At 39.2% G+C, this 17618-nt stretch overlaps 1 protein-coding gene across 2 annotated transcripts in view; it reads right to left on the bottom strand.

Moving 5' to 3' along the window:
* Dnah3 (dynein axonemal heavy chain 3) overlaps positions 1-17618 on the bottom strand; it is a 201749-nt gene that overhangs the window by 119293 nt on the left and 64838 nt on the right. For both annotated transcript variants that reach the window (XM_074059600.1, XM_074059601.1), the window contains exons 20-26: positions 12176-12290; positions 10395-10511; positions 9466-9645; positions 7941-8077; positions 4711-4912; positions 3228-3320; positions 1863-1973 (exon numbers count right to left, since the gene is read on the bottom strand). In XM_074059600.1, the coding sequence (XP_073915701.1) occupies positions 1863-1973; positions 3228-3320; positions 4711-4912; positions 7941-8077; positions 9466-9645; positions 10395-10511; positions 12176-12290 (955 nt within the window). The remainder of the gene's footprint in view (positions 1-1862; positions 1974-3227; positions 3321-4710; positions 4913-7940; positions 8078-9465; positions 9646-10394; positions 10512-12175; positions 12291-17618) is intronic.

Raw genomic sequence — 17618 nt, 5'->3', positions numbered from 1 at the left:
TTCCTCCTCCTTCTTCTTGTGTTCTCTCTCTCTCTCTCTCTCTCTCTCTCTCTCTCTCTCCTACCTCTCCTTCTCCTTCCCTCCCTCCCTTCCTCTTTTACTGTCTTTTTCTTTCTTTGCAGTGCTGGGATTGAACCCATGGCCTCATACATACTAGGTAGGTTCTCTACTACTGAGCTACACCCCAGCCCATTATGCTTTTCCTATTTCAAGCTTTGCACATTTTTCCCATCTCTGGAACATTTTTCTGTCTATCTTTTTTTTTTTTGACTTTGTAAAAGTAACAGTAAAGTTTATTAGGAGAGGAACAGTGTGGAGAAAAGAGAGAGAAACATTTCCTGTTCCCCATGCAGGAAATGGGAGCAAAGACTCCTCTGTCTATCTTTTGCTTATCCCTACTTATATTTTAGGTCTCTCTTAGATACTATTTTTTGGGAAATACTTCTAAATTCTTGTACCCTTCTCACACTTCTTCACTTCCTGGATCTCTGTTCTTTCCTTATCACAGTCCTATATAAGACCCTTTTTATTTTCCCCACTAGATCAAAAATAAATCTATGAGGATAGGGACAATGACTGTCTAATTTTCTTTGCCTAGTAGCAGTCCCAGCATACAGCAGATGCCAAATAAATATTTGTTAAGAGACAATAAATGTATGAATGGATGGATGGATAGGTGGGTGGGTGGATGGATAGATGATTATCCCGTGCCAACACCTGGTTCCTTTAGAGTACCAATGCACATCATTCAACATGAACACATATCGGGGCTTGGTGTGTGATGGAATACATTCTCCTTGTCTAGAGGTAGGAAAACTGGGGCACAGAGATGCATTTACAAAAATCATAAATTTTTAGCTTCTGAAGTTCAGAATGATGTACATGAATGTGATTTGCAAGTATAAATGCAGTTTGCAATATATCTATTAGAATCATCAACATGGAATGTGTATAAATTTGAATTTTGGTCAAGTATTTGACCAAAATTTGTTTGGTTTTTAATATATAAAACAAAATGTAGTAAATTAAAATATGTTTTGGTCCATGCCAATATTCTATAGGGGAGTAATAGGGATCAATGAGACAATTTTGGGGAATTATACCACAGTAGAAAGGTTGGGAATGGAGTTACCATTCATTCATTCAACAAATATTTATTGAGCACTTACTATGTGTGTGGCTGCATTAACCCCTGAAGATATAACAGTGAGCAGGACAGACATAGCTTCTTCTTTACAGGGTTTACAGCTTAACATCTAAGTAGGGAATAATTTATCAGCATCTCATTTAATCCTCCTACTATACTAAAACATGGTGTGGCAATTTCTTGAATTTTTATAGACAAAGAGACAGAAATTTGAGTGAAGTAAATTACTCATGGTCACACAGTCAGCAAATGAATGTGTCAGGATTTGAACTTACTCATCCAGGTCTTGAACTCTCAAGCACTAGCATCAATTGACTGGAAATACAAGGTTTGGGACTGGGAGAGCTGAGAAGGTAACAGTAGTGAGGAAGAGAGGAAAACACTAGTCTTCTGGCCTAGGAAGAAGACAGGGGGTCTCTATTGCTGGAAATCCTGCTAACTTGACCCCTGGAAGGAAAGGCTAATAAAACTTAAAATCTTGCAACTCAGATTTCTGTCCAGGAAAAACTGTGAATGGTCCTGCACTACAGGCCTCCATGACATCCCCAATTCCAAATTCTCCATCTTGCTGTCCCCATAAGAACTCTGGTGTCTGTAATGCTGTGTCCCAAATTATTTTTGTTTAGGAAACAAAACATAGTACTCCAATTACTCGTCATTCAAATCCTGGTGGATGTCTGGATCTCCTCTGCAAGCTCCATGGTAGGTCACTTACCAGTAGCGTGTTTTCTGCCAGGGCTTTGGATACCTCCTTGGTCCAAAAGATGGAGGAAACACAGATAACCACCTGTCCAGGCCACTGCAAGACCCAGGAGTTCCGAGGAACCTAGGAAGGGACAGTGGGGCTTGCTGTAGGATCAGTCCTTCATATGTAATTTAACCTGACCTTGTAAAAAACGTGCCCCACCACCTCACTGTGACAACAAAAATAAAATCCTCTTCCACCCACAGATACTGTGAGGTTCAACATCTTCAGGATTACTGATTTATGTCCTCCTCCCTAAAATTCATGACAAAGAAAAAATACCAACAATCTCATCAACTTTGCATTCTTTCGTGTTCATCAACAATTCTTCACATGGTGGTAATCAAAGTGGTGTTCAGACAGAGTAATAACTACTGTTTTTAATGATTACATATTATTGCAGTTTTGTTATCCATGTCTTCCTCCTTCCGCTTTGTTTTCTTTACCTCCTTATCAAGAGTGGACAAATGATGGCCTGTAGACCAATCTGTCAATGCCTGCTTTTATAAATAAAGTTTTACTGGAACATAGCCATGCTTGTCACTTACATATCATCTATGCTACTTTTGTGCTTCAAAGGCAAAGTTAAATAGTTGCAAAAGGAATGTGGCCCTCATAAGTGGAAATGTCCATCTGGCCCTTTAGAGAAAGAGTTTGCTGAATCTTGCTATAGATCCACTTGCATGAAATAATTTCATACTGGAAGCTGTTTTTCTTTAGTTTTTGATTTAGAATGTATCATAGGAAGAAGGATTGTCCTTTCATTTACAATGCAACCCTACTATGACAGACAGCAGGGTTGGTACTGAATACTTTAGTGTAAAAAATTGACTAAATATGTCTGGTTGATAGGACTCCTGGGAATGGGAACAAAAGCCTGGAAGTAAGAAAAGCATTTAAAGTAGAGGGGACAAAATTCAGTCTGGCAACATGAACCTTGCTCGCAGTTAGCTAAAGAGTTGTTATGACAGATTCTTTATCTCTTAGGCTTTGTTTCTCTTAAGGCTTTGGGGGCTTAATGAGTTGTGGCATTCAGGGAAACTGTAACACAAGTGAATGCTGAATTGGAAGGGGATCTAAGAGACCTTGTACCCCAAATTCCACGTGAAAGAAAGGACCTACTGCTAACCCTTTTTTAAATTTGTTGTTTAACAGCAAATGTTTCACCAGTAATATGTTTATTGTGCCAGGATTCACAAGTAAAAGAGAGAGGCTCAAGGAGTAGGGTTCAGTAGAAGGCAGAAGGGCCAACTGAACTGATCCACTTAAACTTTGTCCCCAAAACTTCCCTTACAGTATCAACACCCTGGCACATGTACCCCAATTCTTATTTACCATAGTATATGCTTCAATCCCAAGTCCAATAACATCCCGCATACTAGATAGCATTATCTGCTCCACCTGCTGTAGCCACTTTTCCACCATGCCCTGCGGGCAAGACAAACAGAAGGAGGCAGCAAGTCAACCAAAGCCTGAGGGAGAGTTGTAGAAGGAACCCAGCACTTTCTGTCAACAGGGCTAGAGAGAAAACAAAGAGTTGATACCTCTTCAAGTCAATATTCTGTATTTGCCTAACATTTATTTATAGTATTCTAGGAAGTGTGTGCCTCCTAAAGAAGCAATAGATTTTTAACACACATTTCTTTTCTGTCATTTTCTGAAACAGAAAATTTCTTAGGAAGCAAATGAAATATCTGTATTTCAGCTAATAAAAGAAGTTGTTCCTTTAAATGATCAGTTCTAAAATTAGAGATAAGGGCAAAATAGTTTCTGCCTGGTAGCAAGGAGGTAGGGGGAGAGAGGGAGGGGGCAGGGGAACGGGGAGAAATGGCCCAAACATTGTATGCACATATGAATAAAAGAAAAAAAAAAGATTATTTTTAAAAAAATGATCGGTTCTAATTTATGCATTATTACAGTGGTTCCCAAACTTTCCTGTGTAGTGGGGTCCTCTGGAGATCTTTAAAAAATATAGACACCTGATCCCTATCCTCAGTTATGCAACCCAGATATTTAGATTTTGTTTAAAGCTCCACAGGTAGTCAAAACTGCAACAAGTTAGTAAGTTTTAGAATTTTGGTTAACTGTGGCCATGGACTTCAGGCACATGTAAGCTACCTGGCTGGTGTCTGAGTTGGTGGTGTGACTTCTGGTTGTTGCAGTTTATATGTGCAAGTGGCAAAAACAGTCAAAATGAAGCCAAAAATACTTGCCTATTTCCACTTAAAGATGTTGCCAGGTTCAGCAGGAATGGAAGCAATCTACACTTTATAAAAAAAACAAACAGCCAGGCATGGTGGTGCACACCTATAATCCCAGCTTTCAGGAGGCTGAGGCAGAAGGAGCATGAGTTTGAGGTCAGCCTGGGCTATAGCAAGACCCTGTCTCAAAAAAAAAAGTGGGGGGCATATACATAAAAACGTGAGTTAAGTACCTTCAGATCTCTCATTGATTCTATGATGTCTTATTGACCTTTACAAATAAGTTCCCAAGAACTAACTGGGTCACTTTTTATTGGGCTCTGCATGTGGAGATCTAAACAGTATCAGTTATTTGGATCTGATTCCTGCTACTGCCTCCACATCGAGTTTGTTTGAGATCACTCCACAAGTTTCATATGTCAACATGACTTTTAGTATTATCTACATCTTAGAGATGGGTAAACTGAAACCCAAAAAGATTAACTTTTCCAAACCACTCACTGTTCCATACCCAGAATTAGAGTCCAAAACTTGACCATGTTCTCTGCCTCTCTCTGGTTTGCTCTGTTATGGAGAAAAGAAGAACAGTAACAACAACAAAAACATAAGGGAGTTACTTTGGCTTTAACTGGATAGATTTTCTGTATGAAGGGAACAGTTTCTTTTTCTGAGCTGATCATGCCCACGATTTCCAGATTTTCTGTAAACTCTAGTTTGGCAATTCCTTCAAAGCACTTCTTCAAGTGTGGCTGCACTCGGAGGGGGTCCTTTGTCTCAGACAAGATCTCTAGCAGTTCATCATTTGACAGGAAGAAGAATCTATTTCAAAGCAAAAAAAAAGAGAACTTCTATTTCCTGCAAGTCCATACTCTCCAACAGGTAGATCACACCCAGCTAAACACTAGCTGCATCCCAAAGTCTTCTCTAAGGCCCACTCCTCTTCACTATTTTTTATCTGGGGTATAGAAGGCAAAGATGGTTTTCAATCTGAGAGCAAAAACAAGGATGAAAGTTGGGCTGTGTGAGTTTAATGTGGTTGGAGAGGGGAGCTTAAATAGAGTAGTGGTTCTCAACTTTCCTTATATTTTAGATTCACTTGGGGAGCTTCTAAAAGTTCCAATGCTAAGGTTCCAATCTCAGAGATTCCAATATAATTGATCCAAAGTAAGGTCTGGGGAGATTTGTATTTTTTTAAACACTAATAATTCTAATGTGCTATCAGTGTTGAGAATCCCTGGGGAAGAGGAGAGAGAGTTCCTTGTCTTTCCTTCTTTCCAGGTATGCCAGGATAAGTTATAGGTGAAAACAAGAAAGTGTATGTTAATAATGAATCTATTCACATGCAGAGGTCTCTATCAACTTTCAAAGTAGAGATAATAGACAACTTCATCTTTTGTGCAGGCTCTAAAAGCAGCAAAACCAAACAAACCTTTATAATATTTTCAAGATACAAACCTCTTCCATGACCACCAGGCTGAAGTTCCATAATGGAGGGATCATATGATTATAATCTTCACTGAATATGGTGAATTACAAAAATGGCCACAGTATTTAGTGAGGATCACAGAACCATCTCAGGTTCAGGGGATGAAATCTATTTTCATATCTCTTGAACCTGTGCTGGTTCTGTCTTGCTTTGACCAACAAAATCTAGTGAACATGAGTTTGTGCAAGTTCCAAGCCTAGACATAATTCTTTCTTTTCTTAGGAACTCCATGATTTCTATGATGTGAATGAAACAGGATAGCCTTTTGATAATCTGACTTTTTCCCCCCTCCAGCACTGTGGTTTGAACTCAGGGTCTTGTACTTGCTAGACAGGTGCTGTACAACTTAAGCCATAGCTCCAGCCCCCAGGCTAGCCTTTTGGAAGATGAATAACATGTAGCCCACTATTCCTTCTGCCAAGCCAAAATGAAGCCAACCACCAGGCAAGTGATTAAAGTCATCGACTTCCAGTTAACTACAGTCATATAAGTGAGCTCCAGTGAAGACAGAAGAACGTCCAGCTGAGACCAGCCCAATCTGCCAAATCACAGAATTGTGAGCTAATAAATGTTGTTTTAAGCTTCAAAGTTTTGGAGTGTTTATTATATAGCAAACAAAATAACTGCAGTATTGAGCAGATAGAAAGTTCAATAATTATTTACTGGCTGACTAATCAATTTCTGATAAGGATGTCAGTTTCTCTTACTCCTAAATGAAATGCATGTGGGTGACCTCTATTAATTTATATAGCCTCTATCTCTATCATATATGATGAATAAGGTTCAATACCATATACTAACAACAAAATTATTATTTAGCATTTCATATTTTGAGATAAAATTAGATCCATTTTCTTATGGTTTGACACAGGGCTTCATGCTTGCTAGGCAGGCACTCTAACACTTGATCCACATCTCAGCCCTTCAAGATAAAATTAAGTTCTGTGACTCTTGATAACATTTTTAAAGTGTTATCTCAGAATATTTAATTTCATAAAAATGCATAAGACTATTGAGATATTTGTGTGTGTGTGTGTTTAAATTAGGTAGAAAATGTGGCTCAGAGAGGTTAGATGACTGAGTATTATTCAGACTCCTGGGCTTGAATTCTAGCTTGGCCATTTACCAGTCTTACGCCTTTGGGAAAATTACTCTTTTCTCACTTATAAAATGGTGATAATACTTCCAAACTCACAGAATTATTGTAAGAATTAAGTAAGTTAGTAAGTACAAAGTGCTTAGAGAAGTATCCTGGTGTAAGGCAAATGTTGTATTATATTGGCTAATTCATATTTTACTAGGAATGACAATGGTGAGAAAGAACTAAAGGCCCAAACCTCTTCTCAATTTTGTTCTTCCGCATGAGGGTTCCTTCCACTATGTGTGCTATATTTGTGTTGCTCATACAAAAATCATTAGCCACAAGTAATTATTTACATTAAAAAATTAACTTTCTCAGGCGTACCAGCTGCATCTAAAGTACTCAATAGCCATATATAGCTAATGCTACTATTCAGGGCAGAACAAATATAGAACATTCCATCATTGTAAAAAGTTCTATTGGATAACTCTTCATTAAACAGATACTATGGCACTTTCAAATTATATTTAAAAAAACATCTTTTTGTGATGGAGAACAGGGAAATTTGGCTTCATATAAAGGAATATTACAATTTACTTTTTTATAGGCAAATTAGGATCAAACATATCCTAATCAGAGTCAAATGACATGGGTTAGTCCATCCATGAACTTGACATGGATGGATTTGAAGGAGTGAGCACCATCCTTCTGGAACCAGACCTCTAAAACAACTTTGACTTTCACCCAGAGCATTACTTTTTGTGGAAAAGAGTCAAATATTTGTAAAATTATCCATCAGAAACTATAAATTTTGATGGCAAAAAATTTAGCTGGCATTTCTGTATTTTATATGCATTAGATAATTCATCTTCACAGTAAATATATTAAGTAGGAGCCATTATTCACATAATCTAATTTTACAGTAGAGAACCTGAGGCTCAGATCTGCTAAAAGTGTTAAGACTAATAAGTAGAAAAGCTTGCACTCTAAAAGCATGTTTAACCCTAAAGGCCAGGCTCTTAATCATGAGTACTTTACCCTTTTAATTGGGAGAAATGGCAAAGTTGACTGGCCAAAAAATGGATTTGACCCCCACTGAGTCTATTCAACCTCATTCTAGATAATGTCCATGAAGACATGCCTCATTCTTGGAAGCTATCTCTTGGGGAATGGACAATCAGGAATGGAATCAATTAGTCAAAGCCAACTCTAGTCTGAAAAATGTAATTCCACTCATGGCTTAAGAGGGTAATGCCAAATAAAGGAACAATGTTGGATACCTGGGGAAAAATAGTCTTTTCTTCTCCAAGTAATCATTCAGCCCCTTCTGAATGTCTTCCAACAGAAGATTTGCTTCTTGAAGCTTTTCAGTCATCCGTGGCTGGTCTGCTGCTACCAGAACCCTGGCATCTTTCACCTGGGTTCCACCAAAAAAAAAAAAAAAAAGAAGGGTGAGTATAATCATGGGGATCTCAAGTGCTGAGATTGGTCATGGTAATGAAGGTGTCACCAGCCCATCAACTAATGATGTCCCAGCTAACTGCTTCCTAGTCCCTCCCCACTCCTCATTTCATGGGGTGAATGCTCATTTAACATGACCTTGTTCCTCCAGTTGTGATTGACTGGGTAAGGGCTGTGCACCATAAACCAACCAAGTCAAATATATTTTAACTTCAAGAGGTTTAGAATTTAGATTGTAACATTGTATACTGGTCTATGCTGGGCCCTTGAATGAGAAGGCTTTGGAGCTATGTGAGGATTATCTCCCACTGTGTGACTGAGTGGTGGAGCCAGCCAGCCTGTAGATAGACTGGAGCAGACATGGAAAGAAGAGCAAAGGTCAAAGGCTACACTGAGTTTCTGGACCTTGTGACCAAAAAAGGTTAACTAATATAAAATTGGCTCCACTGTCTGGGCCAAACAAATGCCTATTTACCCTACTCCCACTAACAGGCAGGGCAGGTAGATATATTCTCTTGAGACAAATTCTTTGTACATGTGCACAATTTGAGCACACTTGACTTTAAAAATGAGCCTTCAATGATGTGCCTTCATAAGATTTGCTCCTGATTGCCTGGGACATCTACTGGAATTCTCATTCTTCTCATCCTGGTAATGAAGGTCACAATTCTGGCTGACCAAAGTGTGAATCTTACCTCCACTGACTCTATTCATGTGTCCTGCTTTAGAGTCTCCTTGACACTCTCAGGCAACTAAATCACTCCCTTATATTCTAAACACAGCTTGCATATACATTATAGCTTTACGTATTTAAACCTGTATCCTCACAAGATAGTGAATTCTATGAAGGAAGAAATCATATTCTTATCATCTTCAAGTATTTTCTGATTCCCAGGAGTCATTGTAGGTACTAATAAACATTTAAAAAATAACAGTAATGTAGACAATTACTTGAATTCTAGGTAGGCAGGTGTTCTACCACTTGAGCCACTTCACTAGCCCTACAACTATGTGAATTCTAAAAGGATTCTCAGTCTACAAAAACTTTATTTCATTATTCTATAACAAAGCCCCCCATTATTATTATCATTATTACTATTATTATTATTATTAGAAATGATAGCTAAGTAACACAAACTGCTAATGGTTACCTCTAGGGAGCTGAGATTTCAAAACATGTTATTTCTATGTTACATATTTCCATGCTTGAGGTTTTAACAAATTATAACAAAGATATGAAATATGAAATTTTCAAAAATCCCAAATTACTTCATAGTTTCAATAACTAACACCTGTGTGGCACCCCACACTTCTGCAGGTGGGTTGGTCAGGGATAAAGCTTACTGCTTGGGCCATGAGTGTCTTCCAGTAACCATCAACAGTGCCAAATTTTCTGCCCTCTTCTGGCATCTGGGCTATGATGTCCTCTGAGCTGAAGATCGGTTCCAGGTACAGCCAAGTGGCTTGGCATTTCAACCAGGCATCCAAATTTTCCTGCACACGTACCAGCTTTTCTTCCCATTTCTGTGAATTTAGCATGTCACATCTTAATCATTAACCTGCATTTTGCACCACAGGCCCAGTGACTGAAAAAATAAATTCATCCATCCATTCATTCTTTGCTTGTTTAACAAATACTTATTGAGTCTCCCCCATGTTCTGGTCACTGTTCTATAATGTGGATACAGCAATGAATGAAACAAACAAAAGCTTTTGACCTCTCAGAGATCATATTCTGGTGAGGTAACAATAATAGGTAATTATAATGTTTATTCTGTGATAAGTAATGGTCCAAGATGTTTTATGTATGTGAGACCAACTTAATTCAACAACCATATAAGCTAGATATTTTAAATCTCACTTTACAGATGCAACAGTTCAAGTAACTTGTCTAAGTTCACACAATTAATAATAAGCCAGAATGTGAGCCCAGACAGTTTGGCTCCAGGGCCTGTGCCCTTAACCTATGCCACTCCTACAGACAATGAGCAAAGGAGGACAAACCTCATGTAGCTCATAAGATACTTTCCAAATACATTTTTTATTTGGTGTATTCAAATCTCATCTTCTCTTTTGGCAGACTGCTACAATGCCTCAGCATGCAATATGCTCACTTGGATTATTATTACTTTCAGGCTTGTGTTCTACCTTTCTTTTCCCATTCACAAGAAAGTAAGCATCTTTGTTAATTGAACTTGCCAAACCTCTGCTCCTCTCTGAGAAACACACAGCTAATGGGACATCACAAAATATGCAACCCCATTTCTGCTTACCCGGCATTCTGCTTCTATTGGCTTGATGAAGGTAGAGCCACACATGGTCTGGGTCTTTATCACATGGTCATCGAGTTGTAGTTGAATGTCATCAACTGCACTCAAGATGCTTGTATCCTGCAAATAAAGATGCATCCTCCATCAAAATCAAGAGACCTGCTGCCCCCATTCCATTTTCCATGCTGATTCCTGAAGGACTCCTGTCTTGCAGGAAATGGAATTTCTATTTTCTTCCTTGAAAATATTCTTTTCACTATGTAGGTCAGACTGCCTTTGGACCCATGATCCTCCTGCCTCAGCCTTCCATGTGCTGGAATCTCAGATGTGCATCGCCACACCTGACAGTTTGAGAACCTCTGTCCTACACATTTGGTGGGTTATACTTTACTAGCATAAAAGGTTCCAGTACCTTCAAGGTCAGCTCCTGTGGGTGGCACTTATCCTCCTGCACCAAATAAGGGTCTGTCCCTATGGCAAGTCTGGCCTTTCTCCCTTGGTTTCATTTCTTTCATGCTTGCATCTGGTCGCTAAACTGGCCCTAAGTTATGTTCTCTCATCTGCCTTTTACCAGTACCTCCATACTGAGAAGTGTATCTAGCTATTAAAAAGTGGCATCTCTATTCCTATTTTGCTGTTGATCCTTGTCTGTACTGCTTCAGTCAAAAACTGAAGATGAACCACTAATAATGAAGATGTTCCCTGGTCCCCTAGCAGAACTCCTCATCACAACCCACAGCCTCTACAACAGTAGCTGACCCAATCAGACCAAGTAGCACCAAGCTTCTGGGACCCATGGGGACCTAGCCTTGGTGGACGAGGCCCAGTAACAAGCCCTTGTGCTCCAGTTCTCCTCCCTCCCACTGGGTCATTGATAATTATTATTTCAAGGGTGAAAACAAGGCATCATGACTATTGAAATCAAAGAGGAAAAGAAGTCACAGGAGGAGGATATGCAGCCCAGGGGAAAAGGAAGTGATAGGAACCTTTTAGGGTTTGGGTTCTCAATCCATGTGAACATTAGAGAAACTGGGAGCAAGGAAGAATCTATTGAGATTTAATAAAGCTTCCCATGTGATTCTATTGGGCAGCCAGTATTGGAAGAACTGCTCTAAGAGCTGATGGTGTGTAATATGTGAACTTCAGCCTATGGCCTCCATGATTTACAGGTCAACAGCCTCTATCCCTACCCCATGCTCCATCCCAGGAGCAAGTCAGACTCTAGAGACACAAGGGCAAATACATCTCCACATGTACTGCACAAAGTCAAATGTTACCTACAAATGCCAGTGAAAAGAAAGAAACCTATACTCTTGTGATTCAAACTGTGGTGCACGTGATCTGAGAGCTTATTAGAGCTGCAGAATCTCAATCCCCACCCCAGAACCAATGAATCAGAACCTGCAGCTTATCTCTAGGGGATTCCTGCACATATTAGCATCTGAGAAGAGGGAGGCACTGTCCATCCCAGGTGTGCTTCTGAGAGCTCTGGGGAGCCTTCAGAGACAGGAAAGCCTGTGCTCTCCCTCAGAGAGCTCAGTTCCTTTACACCCAGGAAGCCTCTTGCTCTGACTCAAAGGCTTTTGGGATGTGAAAATTCATTTCTCCAATGGTGTCTGAGAGGAAGGATGACTGGTGCAGGGAGGCAGATTGGAGGAAACAATCCAGATGTAAGGGATTATTCTTTCATGAGTTCTGCTACAATTCTGAATCAATTATCTTTGTAATCTACCACATAATAAATGGGGCTGTTTTCAGGTAGCCATAGTTGGACTGAGACTCACAGTGTCCCTATATTTCACCAAGCTGAATGTCATGTTAACCCAGTCTAACTTCATTTTCTCCAAGTTTTTCTCCAGAGAATATTCTTTGCTCGCAGCTGCACCAATGGGCTCCAGTCTGAAGAGAGAACATAGCAACAGCAACATCAGCAGGAGGAGGCAGAGAAACCATGTCAAAGAAGGGATTTCAGCTCTGTCTTAAGAGAATTTTTAAAAAACCTTTAATATACCAAAATGTTTATTTTAAGATTTGCCAGCTGCTTCAACATTTGAAGGATTTCTCACTGTGAGCATTATTGATTTTTTGGGCTGTGTTTTCAGTTACATTTTGTCATCTTCCCCCAACTCCCTACATATTCATGCTAAAGTTCTGATCTGCAGTACCTCAGAATGTGACTATATTTGGAGAACAGGTCTTTAATAAAGTAATTAAGTTAAGATGAGGTTATGAGGGATGACCCAATTCTGCATGACTGCTGTCCTTATAAGAAAAAATTAGGACACAGATACACAGAGAAAGATCATGTGAAGATACAGGGAGGAGACAGTCATCTATAAGCCAAGGAAAGATCTTAGAAGTCCCACCAATCTTGGTCTTGGACTTCTAGTCTCCAAACTTATGAGAAAATAAGTTTTTGTTGTTTAAGTTACCCAGTTTGTGGTACTTTGTAATAGAGACCCTAACAAACTAGCATAGGCTGGTACTGAGGCTCAAAAAGCAAAACCCAAACTAGCCAAACAAACAAAAATCCCAGAAATGAAGACTTTCTCTGGCCTTATTCTGCCCTCCTATTCTTTCCCAAAGCAAGTCACAGAAACCAGAATTCCTCAAGGCTGGTCCTAGAAATTGTTCCACAAAGCCAGTCATAAAACATAGAAATATTTCTCTACCTTCTTGTGTAGGAAGTGGCCATAAATAATTCTCTGACTTACCTTGTCTAAGAATAAGGTCATAAGACCCTCATTCCAGAGGGAACTTGCCCCATACCCAGGAAGAAGGAAGGAATGACAACACAGAAGACAAGAAGAATCTGAATGTTCAGGCCTGCTAAATTTCTCTCCATTTCTATTAGCTCAGACCCTTTTATCCAAACACATTTCTACACAGCTGTCCATTCTTCATGAAATCCAGGCATAAAATGAGTTTTTCCTGGAAATTTTCGTGGGTCTTCATTTCTGAAGGTTCCCATGTCACATAACTTTGATTAAATTCATTTGTCATGCTTTTCTTTTGTTAACCTGTCTTTTGTTATAGGATTGTTGGCTGTGATCCAAATGATGGGTAAAGAAAGGTGTCACACTTTTCTGCTGCTATACTGGATAATTCTTAGGCATGGGAGGCTCTCCCATGCCTGTAGGATGTTCAGCAACATCCCTGGCTTCTTACCCACTAGGTGCCAGCAGTAGACTCTCCTACTCCAGCCCATCTCTTGTAAACTGTGATAACCAAAAATATCCCCCAGGAGAGAAAAAAATAGTCCCCAATTGAGAACCACTCACTACTTTAAGGTCACTAGAAAAAGACTTCTTTTCATCTTTGCTTACTCTGATTTCATATTCAGATGTGGGACTTCTGTTAACTTATGTGATGACTTTTGCTCTGCATCTTATCCTCCTCTTTTCAAAAACACCTGCTATTTTTCTGATACTCTGGGTTGAACCATCTACAGTCACCACCCCCATCCCCATTCCCCCTCTCATTTCCCCCCACCCGACCTGTGCCACAGAAAAGGAGATGGAAGGAGAGAAGAGGAAGGCAAATTCCTTTCCTATTTCCAAACAGACATCCGGTCCTAAAACCCAGGTGTGGCCAAAGACTTGGAAACCAAAATTCTTGGAAGGAGAAGCAGGGATTATCCCCTCTGCTTCAACCCTTCTCTTTTCATTTCATCCTATACTACAGAGAGTTATTTGGTCTTTACTCATAAGTCAGGAACCTGAAGCTCACAGCAGGCAAGTGATGTGTCCATAGCCACATAACTGAGGAGTGGTGTAAATGGGTCTAGAACTAGGTACAAATAGGGCTGACTAAATAGAGCCATGAACCCTCATTTAGCCTCATGAAGGGAGGTAGACTAGGTGTGGATAATTCCAGACAATGACTGACCAAGACCTCAGCAATGTGGTCATCACCCTTATGTGGCTTTTGGGAAACAACTGAAATGAATGTGCATATAGGAAATAATGAGCAAAGGCAGGTTCCAACCCATACAAGCACAAGACAAGGAGTCTGGCTTCCATGCTCAATCAATAGTTGTATGGCCAAGGACAAGTCCCTTGACAGGCCTCAGGTTCCCATCTGCCCAGATCATAGAGTTGCTGACATAATTAAATAAGAGAAACTGCTTGTAATGTGTCTTATAAGAACAACCCTAGAGTATGACTTACAATGCAAGTGATTGCACAGAGGCTAGATTAATCATTTTGGGAATCCATGAGATATATCAAGAGTTGACTTCACCCAAACATACTAGAGATAAAACTCATTAGCTAAGTTGTGAGTGGGATATAGGGAAGACTGCACTTCACTAATAGATAGTGGCTGAGGACCTGCGCATGAAATCACCTCAGGTTATATGTTTGTTATGTTCTGAATGTTGTCATTTCCCTCTAATTATATGTTGGAACCTAATACCCAATGTGATGGTCTTAAAAAGTAAGGCCTTTTGGAAAGTGGTAGGCTATAATGGTTCCACTCTCATGAGTGGGCTTATGTCCTTATAAAAGAAAGTCAAGAGAGCTCCCTTGCTTCTTTTACCATGTAAGGATGCAGCAAACACAGAATCTGCCAGTGCTTAGATCTTAGAATTCCCAACTTCTGGACTATGAACAATCAATTTCTATTGTTTATAAGTTACACTACCAAAGGTATTTTGTTATAGCAACAGGTCCCTACAAAAACAATGCCTGAGCTCATAATTCTCACAATACCTAATCACTTAGCTACTAGCTACTATTTTTCTCCCCATTTTACAGATATTGGCAATCACTCCTTCTGGCCTTGTTCTTGAGCACACTAGCACAGACAGAGGAACAGTAGCTATGTATTTATTTGCTTAGTCTCTGTCTCCTTAAACAATTGCATTTTTAGGCAATAAAGCAATTAAGGTTTTGGAGTCTGCCTGCCTGAGTTAAAATCTTGGTTCTGTCTAGCTGTGACCAATGGCTAGTCCCAATCTCTCTAACCTCAGTTTACTAACTCATCTGTGAAGTGAGAAGAATACTGGCCAGAATACAAGGTCGTTGTGGTAGATAAACTTTTTAATGTTTACAAAGTATATATAAAATAGTTGGAGCAGCATAAGTCTTCAATAGCTGGTATCTCTTAGAAATGTGTTTTGTATGTATGTTTGTTTGGTGGTACTGGGGTTTGAACTCAGGGAGGGCTTCACACTTGCTAGGCACGCACTCTAACACTTCAGCCACACCCACAGCACTTTCTTGCTTTAGTTATTTTTCAAGTAGAGTCCTGTGTTTTTTGCCTGGGGCCAGCCTCACACTATGATCTTCCTACCTATACTGGGATTATAAACATGCCATCATATCTACCTTATTTGTTGAGATGGGCTCTCTAACATTTTTCCTGGGCTGGGCTCAAACTATGATTCTCTTGATCTCTGCCTCCTAGTTAGCTGGGTTACAAGTATGAGCCACCTTGCCCGGCCTGCTGGAAACATCTTACTGGAGGAAGATGAGGCTCTATAACAAAATATAGTTATCCCCCAGTATCAGGGGGGAATTGGTTCCAGGACCCCAGTGGATACCAAAATCTGAGAAAGCTCAATTTGCTATATACTTCATCATTTCCCAAAATGATTAATCTACTCCTATGCAATCATTTTCATTTTAAGTCATTCATAAGGCCTTTTGTGAGCTGTATTATTAAACTATACCAAAAGTATAATCTACACATACTAACATGCAATCTACACATACTCTCCTGTATTCCTTAAACCACTTCTAGATTACTTATAATACCTAATATAAAGCAAATGCTATGTAAAATAGTTATTAAATTGTTTAGGAAATAACAAGGAAAAAAGTGTATGTTCAGTACAGATGCAATTTTTTTCCAGCAGATTTTCAACTCACAGTTGCTTCAATCCACAGATATGGAACCACAGGTACTGAGGGCTGACTGTAACCTAAGCTTATAGATATAGTCTCTAGGGCTGTTGTTTTTCAATGAGGGACAGAAATGGTATTGGGGCATCAGAGCACTCAAGTGAAAAGTACCTTAGACTAGACCTGGTCTGTCACAGTACCAAGTTTTCCGACTCATGCAAGCACCAGTATTGCCTAGAACATCATTGTTTATTAGAAATGCAATGCAAGCCACATACATTTCCAGTAGCCATATTTTATTTTATTTTTATTTTTTATTGATTATTTAACAAATGTTTATTCTGTTGATGTTTATTATTGTTGTACTGGAGGTGCACTGTGACATTTACAAAAGTTTTTGCAATATATCATAGTTGAATCCACCCTCTTTCATCATTCTCCTTTAGCCTCCCTTCCTGGAATAGTTTCAACAGGTCTCATTTTTCCATTTTCATACATGAGTATATAATATTTCCACTATATTCACCTCCTGCACCCTTTCCTTATATCCTCCCCCCTCACACTGGTGTCAACTCCTAGACAGGACCTGTTTTACCTTCCTGCTCTCTGTCTTTGCAAAAAGATATTTTTGTTTGTATAAGTGATACAGGAGTTTCACTGTGACATTTCCTTGTATATATGTATTATAACCTGAATTGGTTCATCCCCTCTATTTTTATCCTTTCTACTTTGGTATCCCCCTTCTTATGGTGATTTCAATAGATTTAAAAATTCTATATTCATTCTTGTATAGAAAGTACATCAACCATATTCAGTAGCTACATTTTTAAAAAAGTAAAAGGAAATGTGAAATTTCAATATTTTATTTAACTTACTCTATCCAAAATATATAATCAACATTAATTATATTAATCAACATTAAAATTATTTGCCATTTTGTATTTTTTTCTTAGTAAGTCTTTGAAATCCAGCCTGCACTTTCACCTTCCAATCCATTAGACTCAGGCTGGCTACTCTTCAAGGGCTCAGCAGTTACACATGGCTAGTGACTCTTGCCTTGGACAGTGCTAACTTGGAGGACTTGTTAAAACAAAGATGGCACTGCCCACTTTCCAGAATTTGACTCATCAGGTTGGGGTAGGTAGGACCTACCAGAATGTGGGTACCACATTCTGAGAATCATGGTTGTTGTTATATCTGAACCCAGTTGTCTAATAGGGTCTCTAACTAATCTCATCAACACAAAGTCTCCCCACCCGTCACCTTGAAGGAAGTGTGGAAACGCAAACACAGTCTGAGCATCTTAGGTTCTAAAAATAACAATCCAAATAGTACAAATTCTCACACAAAAACTCCAAAAGCATTTGAGGAAGGGAAGAAA

The sequence above is a fragment of the Castor canadensis genome, chromosome 17 (assembly GCF_047511655.1).
Source record: "Castor canadensis chromosome 17, mCasCan1.hap1v2, whole genome shotgun sequence".
In the NCBI taxonomy this organism is placed as follows: domain Eukaryota; kingdom Metazoa; phylum Chordata; class Mammalia; order Rodentia; family Castoridae; genus Castor; species Castor canadensis.
Note: the sequence above shows the minus strand (reverse complement) of the source record. Positions and strands in the feature narration are given on the sequence as shown.